The sequence below is a fragment of the Mya arenaria genome, chromosome 4, assembly GCF_026914265.1.
Source record: "Mya arenaria isolate MELC-2E11 chromosome 4, ASM2691426v1".
Lineage (NCBI taxonomy): Eukaryota > Metazoa > Mollusca > Bivalvia > Myida > Myidae > Mya > Mya arenaria.
In genome coordinates this window covers 4846951-4867980 of record NC_069125.1, presented here as the reverse complement: position 1 = coordinate 4867980, position 21030 = coordinate 4846951, and the positions used below count along the sequence as shown (strand labels likewise).

The 21030-nt window shown below is 41.2% G+C and overlaps 2 protein-coding genes across 2 annotated transcripts; both read right to left on the bottom strand.

Annotated features, from left to right (window-relative positions):
* Positions 1-10958: 10958 nt before the first annotated feature.
* Positions 10959-13129, bottom strand: LOC128229642 (mucin-7-like). The gene is made up of 2 exons (XM_052941412.1): positions 13074-13129; positions 10959-12252 (listed from the first exon to the last, which is right to left on the bottom strand). Exons 1-2 carry the CDS (start codon positions 13127-13129, stop codon positions 10959-10961), a joined length of 1350 nt encoding a protein of 449 aa, XP_052797372.1.
* A 5361-nt stretch (positions 13130-18490) lies between these two features.
* LOC128229634 (mucin-7-like) lies at positions 18491-20661 on the bottom strand. The gene is made up of 2 exons (XM_052941401.1): positions 20606-20661; positions 18491-19784 (listed from the first exon to the last, which is right to left on the bottom strand). Exons 1-2 carry the CDS (start codon positions 20659-20661, stop codon positions 18491-18493), a joined length of 1350 nt encoding a protein of 449 aa, XP_052797361.1.
* Positions 20662-21030: the final 369 nt, after the last annotated feature.

The following is a 21030-nucleotide window of genomic DNA, read 5'->3' as shown; positions in this document are numbered from 1 at the left end:
TGTTGCCATTGTTGCTCGAGTAAGGACGTTTATTGTTGCCATTGTTGCTCGAGTAAAGGAGGCTTATTGTTGCCATTGTTGCTCGAGTAAAGGACACTTATAGTTGCCATTGTTGCTCGAGTAAAGGACGCTTAGTGTTGCCATTGTTGCTCGAGTAAAGGAGGTTTATTGTTGCCATTGTTGCTCGAGTAAAGGAGGCTTATTGTTGCCATTGTTGCTCGAGTAAGGATGTTTATTGTTGCATGAGTAAAGGAGGCTTATTGTAGCGCTAATAAAGGTTTATTTTTGCCATTTTGCTCTTAAAAAGAGGCTTATTGTCTTATTGTTTCCTTTGTTGTTCGAGAAAAGAAGGATCATCGTGACCATTGTTGGTTGAGTCAAGAGCGCTTATTGTAACCATTTTTGCTCAAATTAAGGAGGCTTATTGTTGCTCAAATAAAGGAGACTTGTTTTTGTCGTTGTTGCTCGAATAAAGAAAGTTTATTATTATCATTGCACTTGAGTAAAGGAGGTTCATTGTTGCTCGAGCAAAGGACGCTCATTGTTGCCATTGTTGCTCGAATAAAGTAAGCATATTGTTGCCATTGTTGCTCGAGTAAAGGAGGCTTTTTTGCGATTGTTGCTCGAGCAAAGGACGCTTATTGTTGCCATTGTTGCTCAAGCAAAGGACGCTTATTGTTGCCATTGTTGCTCGAGCAAAGGACGCTTATTGTTGCCATTGTTGCCCAAGCAAAGGACGCTTATTGTTGCCATTGTTGCTCGAGCAAAGGACGCTTATTGTTGCCATTGTAGCTCGAGCAAAGGACGCTTATTGTTGCCATTGTTGCTCAAGCAAAGGACGCTTATTGTTGCCATTGTTGCTCGAGCAAAAGAAGCTTATTGTTGCCATTGAAGCTCGAGCAAAGGAAGCTTATTTTTGCCATTGTTGCTCAAGCAAAGGACGCTTATTGTTGCCATTGTTGCCTAAGCAAAGGACGCTTATTGTTGCCATTGTTGCTCGAGCAAAGAACGCTTATTGTTGCAATTGTTGCTCAAGCAAAGGACGCTTATTGTTGCCATTGTTGCTCGAGCAAAGAAGGCTTATTCTTGCCATTGTTGCTCGAACAAAGGACGCTTATTGTTGCCATTGTAGCTCGAGCAAAGGACGCTTATTGTTGCCATTGTTGCTCGAGCAAAGGAGGCTTATTGTTGCTCGAGCAAAGGACGCTAATTGTTGCCATTGTTGCTCGAGCAAAGGACGCTTATTGTTGCTGTTGTTGCTCTAGCAAAGGACGCTTATTGTTGCCATTGTTGCATGAATAAAGGAGGCTTATTGTTGCCAATGATGCTCGAGCAAAGGACGCATATTGTTGCCATTGTTGCTCGAGCAAAGGAAGCTTATTCTTGCCATTGTTGCTCGAGCAAAGGACGCTTATTGTTGCAATTGTTGCTCGAGCAAAGGACGCTTATAGTTGCTCGAGCAAAGGACGCTAATTGTTGCCATTGTTGCTCGAGCAAAGGACGCTTATTGTTGCCATTCTTGCTCAAGCAAAGGACGCTTATTGTTGCCATTGTTGCTCGAGCAAAGGACGCTTATTGTTGCTCGAGCAAAGGACGCTAATTGTTGCCATTGTTGCTCGAGCAAAGGACGCTTATTGTTGCTGTTGTTGCTCTAGCAAAGGACGCTTATTGTTGCCATTGTTGCATGAATAAAGGAGGCTTATTGTTGCCAATGATGCTCGAGCAAAGGACGCATATTGTTGCCATTGTTGCTCGAGCAAAGGAAGCTTATTCTTGCCATTGTTGCTCGAGCAAAGGACGCTTATTGTTGCCATTGTTGCTCGAGCAAAGGACGCTTATAGTTGCTCGAGCAAAGGACGCTAATTGTTGCCATTATTGCTCGAGCAAAGGACGCTTATTGTTGCCATTGTTGCTAGAGCAAAGGACGCTTATTCTTGCCATTGTTGCTCGAGCAAAGGACGCTTATTCTTGCCATTGTAGCTCGAGCAAAGGACGCTTATTCTTGCCATTGTTGCTCGAGCAAATGACGCTTATTGTTGCCATTGTTGCATGAATAAAGGAGGCTTATTGGTGCCAATGTTGCTCAAGCAAAGGACGCTTATTGTTGCCATTGTTGCTCGAGCAAAGAACGCTTATTGTTGCCATTGTTGCTCGAGCAAAGGACGCTTATTGTTGCAATTGTAGCTCGAGCAAAGGACGATTTTTGTTGCCATTGTTGCATGAGTAAAGGAGGCTTATTGTTGCCAATGTTGCTCGAGCAAAGGACGCTTATTGTTGCTCGTGCAAATGACGCTTATTGTTGCCATTATTGCTCGAGCAAAGGACGCTTATTGTTGCCATTGATGCTCGAGTAAATGACGCTTATTGGTGCAATTGTTGCATGAGTAAAGGAGGCTTATTGTTGCGCTAATAAAAGTTTATTGTTGCCATTTTCCTCTTAAAGGAGGCTTTTTGTCTTATTGTTTCCTTTGTTGTTCGAGAAAAGAATAATCATCGTGACCATTGGTGGTTAAGTCAAGAGCGCTTATTGTGACCATTTTTGCTCGAATTAAGGAGGCTTATTGTTGCTCAAATAAAGGAGACTTGTTGTTGTCGTTGTTGCTCGAATAAAGAAAGTTTATTGTTACCATTGCACTTGAGTAAAGGATGCTTATTGTTGCTCGAGTTAAGGAGGTCTATTGTCGCCAGTTTTGCTCGAGTAAAGGAGGCTTACTGTTGACATTGAGGCTTGTGTTTAGTCATAGAATTGAAGACATTTACCGGCAAGGAAATGCCAGAGTGGCAAGGGAGGTTGCAGCCCGCATTAGTGGCCACCCGATGAGAATGGCTCAAAGTAAGGTATAATAAACATTGCTTTTGTGAAGGTCGTATAGATCTTTTCGTGTCTTTTATATCCGATAGTCATAATTTAAGGGCGTGGCAAATCGTCAGAAATTAACTTAGCAATCGAATTTCAGAGATGCAGTATTCGAACAAAAGCGGCATATGTATCCAGTAAAACATCACACCCACACAACCTAGCATAACCTCCATACAACCATACACCACACCATTCAATTCTGACAAAAGCGCCGATGAGCGAGGTCCAATGCTCTTCTATTGTTGCTTTTGGCCGGTATGGGCATAACTCGAAACTAATTATTCAGTTATGAGTGCATGATGTCTCTGGTAAATTGCGAACACGGATTCTTGTGAATTGATGAGTTACATCCAAGATTAAGGTTTCGCACACCGACACCGACATCATCACCGACACCCAGGCTATAGCCATACGTTGGTGTTTGAAAACGAACGAGGAGCCAACAATAATAACATCGGAATTAGTTCGGCCATTTATTTTGGTGTTAGCGTTTTTCACCTAAATTAAAACAACACAAATATATTTTTCTATTTTTATTTCTATCAATTTATATATTTAAGTTTAACATCAAATATTGTGGTTTTAGGTATTGAAAGTAGATCACTTGTGATTTTGAGTTGAAAATTATGTTTATGTTGGTCAGGAATTTGGAAGTGATGTCCTGGATTGTGTTTGTGTAGGTAAATACGTGTTTGGTTGTGCGGATGTGGTGTTTTGGTGTGTTGGCGTGGTGTTTAATTGTGCGAATGTGGTGTTTTGGTGTGTTGGCGTGGTGTTTGGTTGTGTGAATGTGGTGTTTTGATGTGTTGGCGTGGTGTTTGGTTGTGCGAATGTGGTGTTTTGGTGTGTTGGCGTGGTGTTTGGTTGTGCAGATGTGGTGTTTGGTTGTTCGTATGTAGTGTTTGGTTGTGCGGATGTGGTGTTTTGTTGTGCAGATGTGGTATTTTGTTGTGCGGATGTGTTGTTTGGTTGTGCGGATGTGGTGTTTTGTTGTTCGGATGTGGTGTGTGGTTGTGTGGATGTGGTGTTTGGTTGTGCGGATGTGGTGTTTGGTTTTGCGGATGTGGTGTTTGGTTGTGCGGATGTGGTGTTTGGTTGTGCAGATGGTGTGTTTGGTTGTGCGAATGTGGTGTTTGGTTGTGCGGATGTGGTGTTTGGTTGTGCGGATGTGGTGTTTGGTTGCGTGGATGTGGTGTTTGGTTGTGCGGATGGTGTGTTTGGTTGTGCGGATGGTGTGTTTGGTTGTGCGGATGTGGTGTTTGGTTGTGCGGATGTGGTGTTTGGTTGCGTGGATGTGGTGTTTGGTTGTGCGGATGGTGTGTTTGGTTGTGCGGATGTGGTGTTTGGTTTTGCGGATGTAGTGATTGGTTGTGCGGATGTGGTGTTTGGTTGTGCGGATGTGAAGTCTTGTTGTGCGGATGTGGTGTTTGGTTGTGCGGATGTGGTGTTTGGTTGTGCGGATGTGGTATTTTGTTTTGCGGATGTGGTGTTTTGTTGTGCGGATGTGGTGTTTGGTTGTGTGGATGTTGTGTTTGGTTGTTTAGGTTGTGTTGGAGTATTGGTGTTATATGCCAAATTGTAAATGGGAAAGTTGGAAGTGTGGTGTTGTGTATATGGTGGAAGAAAGACTGGAAGTGGAAAATGTGGACTAACTGGTGGAGGTGAAACATGGACTGGCGGCCAGCGGAAGTAGAGCGGTGGGGGTGGACAGGTGAGTGAGGGAGGGTGTATGAAGGGTATGTATGGTGCTGGGAAGATGAGTGGTTGTGTGTGAGGTGCTGTTGCTGATGGAAGGATTGCTAGCGGGAACTGTGGAGTGATAGGTGGTGGGGGAATATGTACAGGTGGCCAATGGAAGTAAAGCGGTGGAGGTGGTAGGTTAGGAGGTGGAAAGGGAAATGGGATCAACGGTGCTGGAAATATAATGCGCTTTTTGCGTGGACGAGTATTTTTTGGAATTACTGAAGCAATCTTCATAGCGGCGAAGGTTTCGGCAGTCCCCTGTTTCCTTTGCATGTTTTCTCTTGTTTTCCGTCGGAACTCTCCTTCATTTTGAAGCTTGCGTTCACGCACGGCATCTCTGGATTTCAATTACAAGGATTTAAATGAAAGATATCATTAAAACAAATCTATAGAAAATGTATGGGATCGCATTGAAATAAGAGATGGATGGACCGTAAAATAATACCAACCGTTTTATTTGCTGCTTTCGGTAGCGATCTTTTCTACTCTGAATGAGCTGCTTGCGGTTACTGTCAGCATTTCGGACCAGTTTTGATGCCACGCCTTTCAACGATCTTCGGATCTAAAACAATTCGAGTCAATGTATTCCCCTTTTTAAATACTGATTTTATAGTGATGCATTGTGATGAGCTTAAAAAAGTATATTTATTTAAAGTGTATTTAAGTTATGCATGTGACGGTAAAGAAATCCGACTATTGATAAAAAAATATTTTTTAATTTCAATTATATTTATGTTTATTTAGATACATAATTTTGTTTTGTTTCTGTGTAAGGACAACACTAATTAAATATCAACACTGCCTACACCACCTCCGCCATATCATATATATACAAGTTACCCTTAAAGGAGCCCTGCTTCCCCGGTGGCCGCTTACGCAAGCTATTATTTGCCAGGCAACTCCAGCGCGACCCTTCCGATAGGCTCCTGGAAGTATGTTCATTTTTATTATAAAGCCTTCTTTCCACCAGCGTTAATGATAACAAATATCCTTACGAAACAATTGTTAAAAAGGCAAAATTCCCTGATGTTAAACATCATAAATAGTTTCGATTTGCTTTTTATAAGGGTAGCTCGAAATTTCATATTAAAAAGCTTTGCGAGATGAAATTAAACTTTTTACGGCTTTTCGTAATCAAAATATATAATTTGTACTTACTCAGTCGTCTGGCACTTCTTCCGGTACACTTCCTGTAAGTTCTCGTTGCGAGACATTTTTTTTTACGCTTTTGAACACAAAGTGTTAGTACATCGACAAAGCCCATGGCTGATCTTTAGTCGTTGCAAAACTCAGTTGCTAAGAAACGTCACAACACACGACGTCGACGTCGCATTCGGTGCCTTTCGGTTATTTCCGCCACGGATCGTTTGTTTTCGTGAAAATTAATTTTACAGTAACGACGCTGTTAATGTTTCTCGGTCATTTCCGTATTTGATCGGCTATTTTTGACTTTGTAGAAATAAATGCTAATGTGCTGGTCGTCCATAGGAGATTACTTAAGTCCGTCTTCTTTCGTTTTTGGTGCAACTTTCCATTACTTTGCACCAATACGACACGCTTTGACCAATACACGCTTATTTGTTCTAGATAATCAATTTTATGAAACAAATAACATCATTCGCGAAACAAAACAAGCGATTTTGCAATTACGCGAAACACACATGTATATAGACTCTATATACAGTTTAACTGCGATCGTTCGAACAGGCGATATTTAGTAGTTCGAAAACTCACGATCGGTCGAAGTCGAGGCTTAGTCCCGACCATTATTTCTTCTATGTTCGTATAAAAAGTACTGACGATGGATCAAAACTTAAATAAGTCGAGGACTTGAGCTCCTTTGCCGGTCCCAATATTATCAAATGATGCGCAAACCTTATGACCACCTCGAGGTTAAAATTGCATGAATTTTGCCGAAAGCATGTTCTCAAATAAAAACAAAAACAAATAACAGGTGTTAAAACACTTTGCAAGTTGTAAGAATTGCAATTGCACATGAAAGAAATTTGAGAAGATGTGAAAACCCGTTTACCCAAAACTACTATACTCGAAAAGGGCATCTGAGAAGATAATTGTGATAAAGTTATGATTGCAATTTAATTGAGAGAAATGTTAATGAATAATGAACACTTGCCATAACGGTCCAACATCGAAATATTTTCAAATGTCTGCTTTGAGCTTCGCGCATAGGAGGTTTCAACATTTCAAAAGGTAGTGAAATGACAATGCTACACTTATGGTGGTAAGGAAAACATTGTTTGAAAAGAGAAAATTTGATAATATTGCATTGCTAAAGGTGATAAATACAAATTTTCAGATAAACGATTTTATTTAATATGAATGTCCTAATGCCTGAATTTCCGAAACAAATGCCATGGTGTTGATTCACGGAAGATTATTATTTCTTATAACTTGATCATTTAGAGCATCAATGCATGAACTGTCAACGATCGATATTTCGATGTCGTTGGGACAAAGTTAAATAATAACGAAAATTCGATATAACCGAAATACAAAACATGACTAACTAAACCCAACACATTCGTTAAAGTTCGACATAACCAAAACATCGAGATAACAGAGTTCGACGTAGCGAGTTCGACTGAAAAAGTTAAATTAGTTAACGCCATTAACAACGGCTACAAAAATAGACAGACATTTACAGAAATAACCGGCTGTTTACGAACGGCATATTCATTATTTCTTGAAATAAACGAAAAAAGCAGACCTAGTACGGAAATGACGGAACTTCTATCAAAAAGTGACGATGCCGCATCAGGTGTTTCACGATAACAAATGATCCGTGTCGAGAAACAACGAATGCGACGTCGACGTCGAAAATTGTGACGTTTTAAGCAACTGTGTTTTGCAAAGACGGAGACCAGCCTTGTGCTTTATGATTTTAGAAGTTATGTTTCATCGTGTCGTTAAACAAATATCTCGCGTTCGATAACTTAATAATACAGATGAATATAATGTACCGGTATACAAATCATTTTGTACCGTCAGTACCCTAAAACGTTCTCATGGTCATAACTGTGACCAAATTTAAATTAAACGGATATCTTGTTGCTCGAGTGATGAAGGCTTACAGTTGCTATCGTTGCTCAAGTAAGTGACTTTATTGTTGTTGTTGTTGCTCGAGTAAATGACGGTTATAGATGCTCGAGTACAGAACGTTTATTGTTACTACTTTTTGCAGGAGTAAAGGAGGTTTATTGTAACCATTGTTGCTCGAGTACAAAACGCTTATTGTTACTATTTCTTGCTGGAATAAAGGGGACTTATTGTTGCGCAAATAAAACGTATTGTTGCTCGAGTAAAGGACGCTTATTGTTGCCATCGTTGCTCGAGTAAAGAACGCTTATTGTTGCAATTGTTGCACGAGCAAAGGAGGCTTATTGTTGCCATTGTAACTCGAGAAAATGACGGTTATATTTGCAAATGACGCTTATTGTTGCCATTGTAACTCGAGAAAATGACGCTTATTGTTGCCATTGTAACTCGAGCAAATGACGCTTATTGTTGCCATTGTAGCTCGAGCAAATGACGCTTATTGTTGCCATGGTTGCTCGAGCAAAGGACGCTTATTGTTGCCATTGTTGCTCGAGCAAAGGACGCTTAATGTTGCCTTTGAAACTCAAGCAAAGGACGCTTAATGTTGCCCGAGCAAAGGACGCTTATTGTTGCCATTGTTGCTCGAGCAAAGGACGCTTATTGTTGCCATTGTTGCTCGAGCAAAGGACGCTTATTGTTGCCATTGTAACTCGAGCAAAGGACGCTTATTGTTGCAAATGACGCTTATTGTTGTCATTTTTGCTCGAGCAAAGGACGCTTATTATTGCCATTGTTGCTCGAGCAAATGACGCTTATTGTTGCCATTGTTGCCCGAGCAAAGGACGCTTATTGTTGTCATTGTTGCTCGAGCAAATGACGCTTACTGTTGCCCGAGCAAATGACGCTAATTGTTGTCATTGTTGCTCGAGCAAATGACGCTTATTGTTGTCATTGTTGCTCGAGCAAGTGACGCTTATTGTTGTCATTGTTGCTCGAGCAAATGACGTTTATTGTTGTCATGGTTGCCCGAGCAAAGGACGCTTAATGTTGCCATTGTTGCCCGAGCAAAGGACGCTTATTGTTGCCATTGTTGCTCGAGCAAATGACGCTTATTGTTGCCATTGTTGCCCGAGCAAAGGACGCTTATTGTTGCCATTGTTGCTCGAGCAAAGGACGCTTAATGTTGCCATTGAAACTCGAGCAAAGGACGCTTACTGTTGCCCGAGCAAAGGACGCTTATTGTTGTCATTGTTGCTCGAGCAAATGACGCTTACTGTTGCCCGAGCAAATGACGCTAATTGTTGTCATTGTTGCTCGAGCAAATGACGCTTATTGTTGTCATTGTTGCTCGAGCAAGTGACGCTTATTGTTGTCATTGTTGCTCGAGCAAATGACGTTTATTGTTGTCATGGTTGCCCGAGCAAAGGACGCTTAATGTTGCCATTGTTGCTCGAGCAAAGGACGCTTATTGTTGCCATTGTTGCTCGAGCAAAAGACGCTTATTGCTGCCATTGTTGCTCGAGCAAAGGACGCTTATTGTTGCCATTGTAACTCGAGCAAATGACGCTTATTGTTGCAAATGACGCTTATTGTTGTCATTGTTGCTCGAGCAAAGGACGCTTATTGTTGCCATTGTTACTCGAGCAAAGGACGCTTATTGTTGCCATTGTTGCATGAGTAAAGGACGCTTATTGTTGCCATTGTTGCTCGAGTAAAGGACGCTTATTGTTACCATTGTTGCTCGAGCAAAAGACGCTTATTGTTGCCATTGTTGCTCAAGCAAAGGACGCTTATTGTTGCCATTGTTGCTCGAGCAAAGGACGCTTATTGTTGCCATTGTTGATCGAGCAAAGGACGCTTATTGTTGCCATTGTTGCTCGAGCAAAGGACGCTTATTGTTGCAATTGTAGCTCGAGCAAAGGACGCTTATTGTTGCTCGAGCAAAGGACGCTTATTGTTGCTATTGTTGCTCGAGCAAAGGACGCTTATTGTTGCAATTGTAGCTCGAGTAAAGGACGCTTATTGTTGCTCGAGCAAATGACGCTTATTGTTGCCATGGTTGCTCGAGCAAATGACGCTTATTGTTGCCATTGAAACTCGAGCAAAGGACGCTTACTGTTGCTCGAGCAAAGGACGCTTATTGTTGCCATTGTTGCTCGAGTAAAGGAGGCTTATTGTTGCCATTGTTGCATGAGTAAAGGAGGCTTATTGTTGCGCTGATAAAGGTCTATTGTTGCCATTTTCCTCTTAAAGGAGGCTTTTTGTCTTATTGTTTCATTTGTTGTTCGAGAAAAGAATGATCATCGTGACCATTGTTAGTTGAGTCAAAAGCGCTTATTGTGACCATTTTGCTCGAATTAAGGAGGCTTGTTGTTGCTCAAATAAAGGAGACTTGTTGTTGTCGTTGTTGCTCGAATAAAGAAAGTTTATTGTTACCATTGCTCTTGAGTACATGATGTCTTTTTTGTTGCTCGAGTTAAGGAGGTCTGTTGTCGCCAGTTTTGCTCGAGTAAAGGAGGCTTACTGTTGACATTGAGGCTTCTGTTTAGTCATAGAACTGAAGACATTTACCGACAAGGGAATGCCAGAGTGACATGGGAGGTTGCAGCCCGCATTAGCGGCCACCCGATGAGAATGGCTCAAAGTAAGGTATAATAAACATTGCTTTTGTGAAGGTCGTATAGATCTTTTCGTGTCTTTAAGATCCGATAATAATTTAAGGGCGTGGCAAATCGTCAGAAATTAACTTAGCAATCGAATTCCAGAGATGCGGTATTCGAACAAAAGCGGCATGTGTATCCAGTAAAACATCACACAACCTAGCATAACATCCATACAACCATACACCACACCATTCAATTCTGACAAAAGCGCCGATGAGCGAGGTCCAATGCTCTTCTAATGTTGCTTTTGGCCGGTATGGGCATAACTCGAAACTAATTATTAAGTTATGAGTGCATGTCTCTGGTAAATTGCGAACACGGATTCTTGTGAATTGATGAGTTACATCCAAGATTAATGTTTCGCACACCGACACCGACATCATCACCGACACCGAGGCTAACACCATACATTGGTGTTTGAAAACGAACGAGGAGCCAAAAATAATAACATCGGAATTAGTTCGGCCATTTATTTTGGTGTTAGCGTATTTCACCTGAATTAAAACAACACAAATATATTTTTCTATTTTTATTTCTATCAATTTATATATTTAAGTTTAACATCAAATATTGTGGTTTTAGGTATTGAGAGAAGATCGCTTGTGATTTTGAGTTGAACATTATGTTTTTGTTGGTCAGGAAGTTAGAAGTGATGTCCTGGATTGTGTTTGTGTTGGTAAATACGTGTTTGGTTGTGCGGATGTGGTGTTTTGGTGTGTTGGCGTGGTGTTTGGTTGTGCGAATGTGGTGTTTTGGTGTGTTGGCGTGGTGTTTGGTTGTGTGAATGTGGTGTTTTGGTGTGTTGGCGTGGTGTTTGGTTGTGCGAATGTGGTGTTTTGGTGTGTTGGCGTGGTGTTTGGTTGTGCAGATGTGGTGTTTGGTTGTTCGTATGTAGTGTTTGGTTGTGCGGATGTGGTGTTTTGTTGTGCGGATGGTGTGTTTGGTTGTGCGGATGTGGTGTTTGGTTTTACGGATGTGGTGTATGGTTGTGCGGATGGTGTGTTTGGTTGTGCGGATGTGGTGTTTGGTTGTGCGGATGTGGTGTTTGGTTGTGTGGATGTGGTGTTTGGTTGTGCGAATGGTGTGTTTGGTTGTGCGGATGTGGTGTTAGGTTTTGCGGATGTGGTATTTTGTTGTGCGGATGTGGGGATTGGTTGTGCCGATGTGGTGTTTTGTTGTGCAGATGTGGTGATTGGTTGTGCGGATGTGGTGTTTGGTTGTGCGGATGTGGTATTTTGTTGTGCGGATGTGGTGTTTGGTTGTGCGGATGTGGTGTTTGGTTGTGCGGATGTGGTGTTTGGTTGTGCGGATGTGGTGTTTGGTTGTGCGGATGTGGTGTTTGGTTGTGCGGATGTTGTGTTTGGTTGTGTGGATGTTGTGTTTGGTTGTTTAGGTTGTGTTGGAGTATTGGTGTTATATGGTAAATTGTAAATGGGAAAGTTGGAAGTGTGGTGTTGTGTATATGGTGGAAGAAAGACTGGAAGTGGAAAATGTGGACTAACTGGTGGAGGTGGAACATGGACTGGCGGCCAGCGGAAGTAGAGCGGTGGGGGTGGACAGGTGAGTGAGGGAGGGTGTATGAAGGGTATGTATGGTGCTGGGAAGATGAGTGGTTGTGTGTGAGGTGCTGTTGCTGATGGAAGGATTGCTAGCGGGAACTGTGGAGTGATAGGTGGTGGGGGTATATGTACAGGTGGCCAATGGAAGTAAAGTGGTGGAGGTGGTAGGTTAGGAGGTGGAAAGGGAAATGGGATCAACGGTGCTGGAAATATAATGCGCTTTTTGCGTGGACGAGTATTTTTTGGAATTACTGAAGCAATCTTCATAGCGGCGAAGGTTTCGGCAGTCCCCTGTTTCCTTTGCATGTTTTCTCTTGTTTTCCGTCGGAACTCTCCTTCATTTTGAAGCTTGCGTTCACGCACGGCATCTCTGGATTTCAATTACAAGGATTTAAATGAAAGATATCATTAAAACAAATCTATAGAAAATGTATGGGATCGCATTGAAATAAGAGATGGATGGACCGTAAAATAATACCAACCGTTTTATTTGCTGCTTTCGGTAGCGATCTTTTCTACTCTGAATGAGCTGCTTGCGGTTACTGTCAGCATTTCGGACCAGTTTTGATGCCACGCCTTTCAACGATCTTCGGATCTAAAACAATTCGAGTCAATGTATTCCCCTTTTTAAATACTGATTTTATAGTGATGCATTGTGATGAGCTTAAAAAAGTATATTTATTTAAAGTGTATTTAAGTTATGCATGTGACGGTAAAGAAATCCGACTATTGATAAAAAAATATTTTTTAATTTCAATTATATTTATGTTTATTTAGATACATAATTTTGTTTTGTTTCTGTGTAAGGACAACACTAATTAAATATCAACACTGCCTACACCACCTCCGCCATATCATATATATACAAGTTACCCTTAAAGGAGCCCTGCTTCCCCGGTGGCCGCTTACGCAAGCTATTATTTGCCAGGCAACTCCAGCGCGACCCTTCCGATAGGCTCCTGGAAGTATGTTCATTTTTATTATAAAGCCTTCTTTCCACCAGCGTTAATGATAACAAATATCCTTACGAAACAATTGTTAAAAAGGCAAAATTCCCTGATGTTAAACATCATAAATAGTTTCGATTTGCTTTTTATAAGGGTAGCTCGAAATTTCATATTAAAAAGCTTTGCGAGATGAAATTAAACTTTTTACGGCTTTTCGTAATCAAAATATATAATTTGTACTTACTCAGTCGTCTGGCACTTCTTCCGGTACACTTCCTGTAAGTTCTCGTTGCGAGACATTTTTTTTTACGCTTTTGAACACAAAGTGTTAGTACATCGACAAAGCCCATGGCTGATCTTTAGTCGTTGCAAAACTCAGTTGCTAAGAAACGTCACAACACACGACGTCGACGTCGCATTCGGTGCCTTTCGGTTATTTCCGCCACGGATCGTTTGTTTTCGTGAAAATTAATTTTACAGTAACGACGCTGTTAATGTTTCTCGGTCATTTCCGTATTTGATCGGCTATTTTTGACTTTGTAGAAATAAATGCGAATGTGCTGGTCGTCCATAGGAGATTACTTAAGTCCGTCTTCTTTCGTTTTTGGTGCAACTTTCCATTACTTTGCACCAATACGACACGCTTTGACCAATACACGCTTATTTGTTCTAGATAATCAATTTTATGAAACAAATAACATCATTCGCGAAACAAAACAAGCGATTTTGCAATTACGCGAAACACACATGTATATAGACTCTATATACAGTTTAACTGCGATCGTTCGAACAGGCGATATTTAGTAGTTCGAAAACTCACGATCGGTCGAAGTCGAGGCTTAGTCCCGACCATTATTTCTTCTATGTTCGTATAAAAAGTACTGACGATGGATCAAAACTTAAATAAGTCGAGGACTTGAGCTCCTTTGCCGGTCCCAATATTATCAAATGATGCGCAAACCTTATGACCACCTCGAGGTTAAAATTGCATGAATTTTGCCGAAAGCATGTTCTCAAATAAAAACAAAAACAAATAACAGGTGTTAAAACACTTTGCAAGTTGTAAGAATTGCAATTGCACATGAAAGAAATTTGAGAAGATGTGAAAACCCGTTTACCCAAAACTACTATACTCGAAAAGGGCATCTGAGAAGATAATTGTGATAAAGTTATGATTGCAATTTAATTGAGAGAAATGTTAATGAATAATGAACACTTGCCATAACGGTCCAACATCGAAATATTTTCAAATGTCTGCTTTGAGCTTCGCGCATAGGAGGTTTCAACATTTCAAAAGGTAGTGAAATGACAATGCTACACTTATGGTGGTAAGGAAAACATTGTTTGAAAAGAGAAAATTTGATAATATTGCATTGCTAAAGGTGATAAATACAAATTTTCAGATAAACGATTTTATTTAATATGAATGTCCTAATGCCTGAATTTCCGAAACAAATGCCATGGTGTTGATTCACGGAAGATTATTATTTCTTATAACTTGATCATTTAGAGCATCAATGCATGAACTGTCAACGATCGATATTTCGATGTCGTTGGGACAAAGTTAAATAATAACGAAAATTCGATATAACCGAAATACAAAACATGACTAACTAAACCCAACACATTCGTTAAAGTTCGACATAACCAAAACATCGAGATAACAGAGTTCGACGTAGCGAGTTCGACTGAAAAAGTTAAATTAGTTAACGCCATTAACAACGGCTACAAAAATAAACAGACATTTACAGAAATAACCGGCTGTTTACGAACGGCATATTCATTATTTCTTGAAATAAACGAAAAAAGCAGACCTAGTACGGAAATGACGGAACTTCTATCAAAAAGTGACGATGCCGCATCAGGTGTTTCACGATAACAAATGATCCGTGTCGAGAAACAACGAATGCGACGTCGACGTCGAAAATTGTGACGTTTTAAGCAACTGTGTTTTGCAAAGACGGAGACCAGCCTTGTGCTTTATGATTTTAGAAGTTATGTTTCATCGTGTCGTTAAACAAATATCTCGCGTTCGATAACTTAATAATACAGATGAATATAATGTACCGGTATACAAATCATTTTGTACCGTCAGTACCCTAAAACGTTCTCATGGTCATAACTGTGACCAAATTTAAATTAAACGGATATCTTGTTGCTCGAGTGATGAAGGCTTACAGTTGCTATCGTTGCTCAAGTAAGTGACTTTATTGTTGTTGTTGTTGCTCGAGTAAATGACGGTTATAGATGCTCGAGTACAGAACGTTTATTGTTACTACTTTTTGCAGGAGTAAAGGAGGTTTATTGTAACCATTGTTGCTCGAGTACAAAACGCTTATTGTTACTATTTCTTGCTGGAATAAAGGGGACTTATTGTTGCGCAAATAAAACGTATTGTTGCTCGAGTAAAGGACGCTTATTGTTGCCATCGTTGCTCGAGTAAAGAACGCTTATTGTTGCAATTGTTGCACGAGCAAAGGAGGCTTATTGTTGCCATTGTAACTCGAGAAAATGACGGTTATATTTGCAAATGACGCTTATTGTTGCCATTGTAACTCGAGAAAATGACGCTTATTGTTGCCATTGTAACTCGAGCAAATGACGCTTATTGTTGCCATTGTAGCTCGAGCAAATGACGCTTATTGTTGCCATGGTTGCTCGAGCAAAGGACGCTTATTGTTGCCATTGTTGCTCGAGCAAAGGACGCTTAATGTTGCCTTTGAAACTCAAGCAAAGGACGCTTAATGTTGCCCGAGCAAAGGACGCTTATTGTTGCCATTGTTGCTCGAGCAAAGGACGCTTATTGTTGCCATTGTTGCTCGAGCAAAGGACGCTTATTGTTGCCATTGTAACTCGAGCAAAGGACGCTTATTGTTGCAAATGACGCTTATTGTTGTCATTTTTGCTCGAGCAAAGGACGCTTATTATTGCCATTGTTGCTCGAGCAAATGACGCTTATTGTTGCCATTGTTGCCCGAGCAAAGGACGCTTATTGTTGTCATTGTTGCTCGAGCAAATGACGCTTACTGTTGCCCGAGCAAATGACGCTAATTGTTGTCATTGTTGCTCGAGCAAATGACGCTTATTGTTGTCATTGTTGCTCGAGCAAGTGACGCTTATTGTTGTCATTGTTGCTCGAGCAAATGACGTTTATTGTTGTCATGGTTGCCCGAGCAAAGGACGCTTAATGTTGCCATTGTTGCCCGAGCAAAGGACGCTTATTGTTGCCATTGTTGCTCGAGCAAATGACGCTTATTGTTGCCATTGTTGCCCGAGCAAAGGACGCTTATTGTTGCCATTGTTGCTCGAGCAAAGGACGCTTAATGTTGCCATTGAAACTCGAGCAAAGGACGCTTACTGTTGCCCGAGCAAAGGACGCTTATTGTTGTCATTGTTGCTCGAGCAAATGACGCTTACTGTTGCCCGAGCAAATGACGCTAATTGTTGTCATTGTTGCTCGAGCAAATGACGCTTATTGTTGTCATTGTTGCTCGAGCAAGTGACGCTTATTGTTGTCATTGTTGCTCGAGCAAATGACGTTTATTGTTGTCATGGTTGCCCGAGCAAAGGACGCTTAATGTTGCCATTGTTGCTCGAGCAAATGACGCTTATTGTTGCCATTGTTGCTCGAGCAAAAGACGCTTATTGTTGCCATTGTTGCTCGAGCAAAGGACGCTTATTGTTGCCATTGTAACTCGAGCAAATGACGCTTATTGTTGCAAATGACGCTTATTGTTGTCATTGTTGCTCGAGCAAAGGACGCTTATTGTTGCCATTGTTACTCGAGCAAAGGACGCTTATTGTTGCCATTGTTGCATGAGTAAAGGACGCTTATTGTTGCCATTGTTGCTCGAGTAAAGGACGCTTATTGTTACCATTGTTGCTCGAGCAAAAGACGCTTATTGTTGCCATTGTTGCTCAAGCAAAGGACGCTTATTGTTGCCATTGTTGCTCGAGCAAAGGACGCTTATTGTTGCCATTGTTGATCGAGCAAAGGACGCTTATTGTTGCCATTGTTGCTCGAGCAAAGGACGCTTATTGTTGCAATTGTAGCTCGAGCAAAGGACGCTTATTGTTGCTCGAGCAAAGGACGCTTATTGTTGCTATTGTTGCTCGAGCAAAGGACGCTTATTGTTGCAATTGTAGCTCGAGTAAAGGACGCTTATTGTTGCTCGAGCAAAGGACGCTTATTGTTGCCATTGTTGATCGAGCAAAGGACGCTTATTGTTGCCATTGTTGCTCGAGCAAAGGACGCTTATTGTTGCAATTGTAGCTCGAGCAAAGGACGCTTATTGTTGCTCGAGCAAAGGACGCTTATTGTTGCTATTGTTGCTCGAGCAAAGGACGCTTATTGTTGCAATTGTAGCTCGAGTAAAGGACGCTTATTGTTGCTCGAGCAAATGACGCTTATTGTTGCCATGGTTGCTCGAGCAAATGACGCTTATTGTTGCCATTGAAACTCGAGCAAAGGACGCTTACTGTTGCTCGAGCAAAGGACGCTTATTGTTGCCATTGTTGCTCGAGTAAAGGAGGCTTATTGTTGCCATTGTTGCATGAGTAAAGGAGGCTTATTGTTGCGCTGATAAAGGTCTATTGTTGCCATTTTCCTCTTAAAGGAGGCTTTTTGTCTTATTGTTTCATTTGTTGTTCGAGAAAAGAATGATCATCGTGACCATTGTTAGTTGAGTCAAAAGCGCTTATTGTGACCATTTTGCTCGAATTAAGGAGGCTTGTTGTTGCTCAAATAAAGGAGACTTGTTGTTGTCGTTGTTGCTCGAATAAAGAAAGTTTATTGTTACCATTGCTCTTGAGTACATGATGTTTTTTTTGTTGCTCGAGTTAAGGAGGTCTGTTGTCGCCAGTTTTGCTCGAGTAAAGGAGGCTTACTGTTGACATTGAGGCTTCTGTTTAGTCATAGAACTGAAGACATTTACCGACAAGGGAATGCCAGAGTGACATGGGAGGTTGCAGCCCGCATTAGCGGCCACCCGATGAGAATGGCTCAAAGTAAGGTATAATAAACATTGCTTTTGTGAAGGTCGTATAGATCTTTTCGTGTCTTTTAGATCCGATAATAATTTAAGGGCGTGGCAAATCGTCAGAAATTAACTTAGCAATCGAATTCCAGAGATGCGGTATTCGAACAAAAGCGGCATGTGTATCCAGTAAAACATCACACAACCTAGCATAACATCCATACAACCATACACCACACCATTCAATTCTGACAAAAGCGCCGATGAGCGAGGTCCAATGCTCTTCTAATGTTGCTTTTGGCCGGTATGGGCATAACTCGAAACTAATTATTAAGTTATGAGTGCATGTCTCTGGTAAATTGCGAACACGGATTCTTGTGAATTGATGAGTTACATCCAAGATTAATGTTTCGCACACCGACACCGACATCATCACCGACACCGAGGCTAACACCATACATTGGTGTTTGAAAACGAACGAGGAGCCAAAAATAATAACATCGGAATTAGTTCGGCCATTTATTTTGGTGTTAGCGTATTTCACCTGAATTAAAACAACACAAATATATTTTTCTATTTTTATTTCTATCAATTTATATATTTAAGTTTAACATCAAATATTGTGGTTTTAGGTATTGAGAGAAGATCGCTTGTGATTTTGAGTTGAACATTATGTTTTTGTTGGTCAGGAAGTTAGAAGTGATGTCCTGGATTGTGTTTGTGTTGGTAAATACGTGTTTGGTTGTGCGGATGTGGTGTTTTGGTGTGTTGGCGTGGTGTTTGGTTGTGCGGATGTGGTGTTTTGGTGTGTTGGCGTGGTGTTTGGTTGTGCGAATGTGGTGTTTTGGTGTGTTGGCGTGGTGTTTGGTTGTGCGAATGTGGTGTTTTGGTGTGTTGGCGTGGTGTTTGGTTGTGCGGATGTGGTGTTTGGTTGTTCGTATGTAGTGTTTGGTTGTGCGGATGTGGTGTTTTGTTGTGCGGATGGTGTGTTTGGTTGTGCGGATGTGGTGTTTGGTTGTGCGGATGTGGTGTTTGGTTGTGCGGATGGTGTGTTTGGTTGTGCGGATGTGGTGTTTGGTTGTGCGGATGTGGTGTTTGGTTGTGCGGATGTGGTGTTTGGTTGTGCGGATGGTGTGTTTGGTTGTGCGGATGTGGTGTTTGGTTGTGCGGATGTGGTATTTTGTTGTGCGGATGTGGTGTTTGGTTGTGCGGATGTGGTGTTTGGTTGTGCGGATGTGGTGTTTGGTTGTGCGGATGTGGTGTTTGGTTGTGCGGATGTGGTATTTTGTTGTGCGGATGTGGTGTCTTGTTGTGCGGATGTGGTGTTTGGTTGTGCGGATGTGGTGTTTGGTTGTGCGGATGTGGTGTTTGGTTGTGCGGATGTGGTGTTTTGTTGTGCGGATGTGGTGTTTGGTTGTGCGGATGTGGTGTTTGGTTGTTTAGGTTGTGTTGGAGTATTGGTGTTATATGGTAAATTGTAAATGGGAAAGTTGGAAGTGTGGTGTTGTGTATATGGTGGAAGAAAGACTGGAAGTGGAAAATGTGGACTAACTGGTGGAGGTGGAACATGGACTGGCGGCCAGCGGAAGTAGAGCGGTGGGGGTGGACAGGTGAGTGAGGGAGGGTGTATGAAGGGTATGTATGGTGCTGGGAAGATGAGTGGTTGTGTGTGAGGTGCTGTTGCTGATGGAAGGATTGCTAGCGGGAACTGTGGAGTGATAGGTGGTGGGGGTATATGTACAGGTGGCCAATGGAAGTAAAGTGGTGGAGGTGGTAGGTTAGGAGGTGGAAAGGGAAATGGGATCAACGGTGCTGGAAATATAATGCGCTTTTTGCGTGGACGAGTATTTTTTGGAATTACTGAAGCAATCTTCATAGCGGCGAAGGTTTCGGCAGTCCCCTGTTTCCTTTGCATGTTTTCTCTTGTTTTCCGTCGGAACTCTCCTTCATTTTGAAGCTTGCGTTCACGCACGGCATCTCTGGATTTCAATTACAAGGATTTAAATGAAAGATATCATTAAAACAAATCTATAGAAAATGTATGGGATCGCATTGAAATAAGAGATGGATGGACCGTAAAATAATACCAACCGTTTTATTTGCTGCTTTCGGTAGCGATCTTTTCTACTCTGAATGAGCTGCTTGCGGTTACTGTCAGCATTTCGGACCAGTTTTGATGCCACGCCTTTCAACGATCTTCGGATCTAAAACAATTCGAGTCAATGTATTCCCCTTTTTAAATACTGATTTTATAGTGATGCATTGTGATGAGCTTAAAAAAGTATATTTATTTAAAGTGTATTTAAGTTATGCATGTGACGGTAAAGAAATCCGACTATTGATACAAAAATATTTTTTAATTTCAATTATATTTATGTTTATTTAGATACATAATTTTGTTTTGTTTCTGTGTAAGGACAACACTAATTAAATATCAACACTGCCTACACCACCTCCGCCATATCATATATATACAAGTTACCCTTAAAGGAGCCCTGCTTCCCCGGTGGCCGCTTACGCAAGCTATTATTTGCCAGGCAACTCCAGCGCGACCCTTCCGATAGGCTCCTGGAAGTATGTTCATTTTTATTATAAAGCCTTCTTTCCACCAGCGTTAATGATAACAAATATCCTTACGAAACAATTGTTAAAAAGGCAAAATTCCCTGATGTTAAACATCATAAATAGTTTCGATTTGCTTTTTATAAGGGTAGCTCGAAATTTCATATTAAAAAGCTTTGCGAGATGAAATTAAACTTTTTACGGCTTTTCGTAATCAAAATATATAATTTGTACTTACTCAGTCGTCTGGCACTTCTTCCGGTACACTTCCTGTAAGTTCTCGTTGCGAGACATTTTTTTTTACGCTTTTGAACACAAAGTGTTAGTACATCGACAAAGCCCATGGCTGATCTTTAGTCGTTGCAAAACTCAGTTGCTAAGAAACGTCACAACACACGACGTCGACGTCGCATTCGGTGCCTTTCGGTTATTTCCGCCACGGATCGTTTGTTTTCGTGAAAATTAATTTTACAGTAACGACGCTGTTAATGTTTCTCGGTCATTTCCGTATTTGATCGGCTATTTTTGACTTTGTAGAAATAAATGCGAATGTGCTGGTCGTCCATAGGAGATTACTTAAGTCCGTCTTCTTTCGTTTTTGGTGCAACTTTCCATTACTTTGCACCAATACGACACGCTTTGACCAATACACGCTTATTTGTT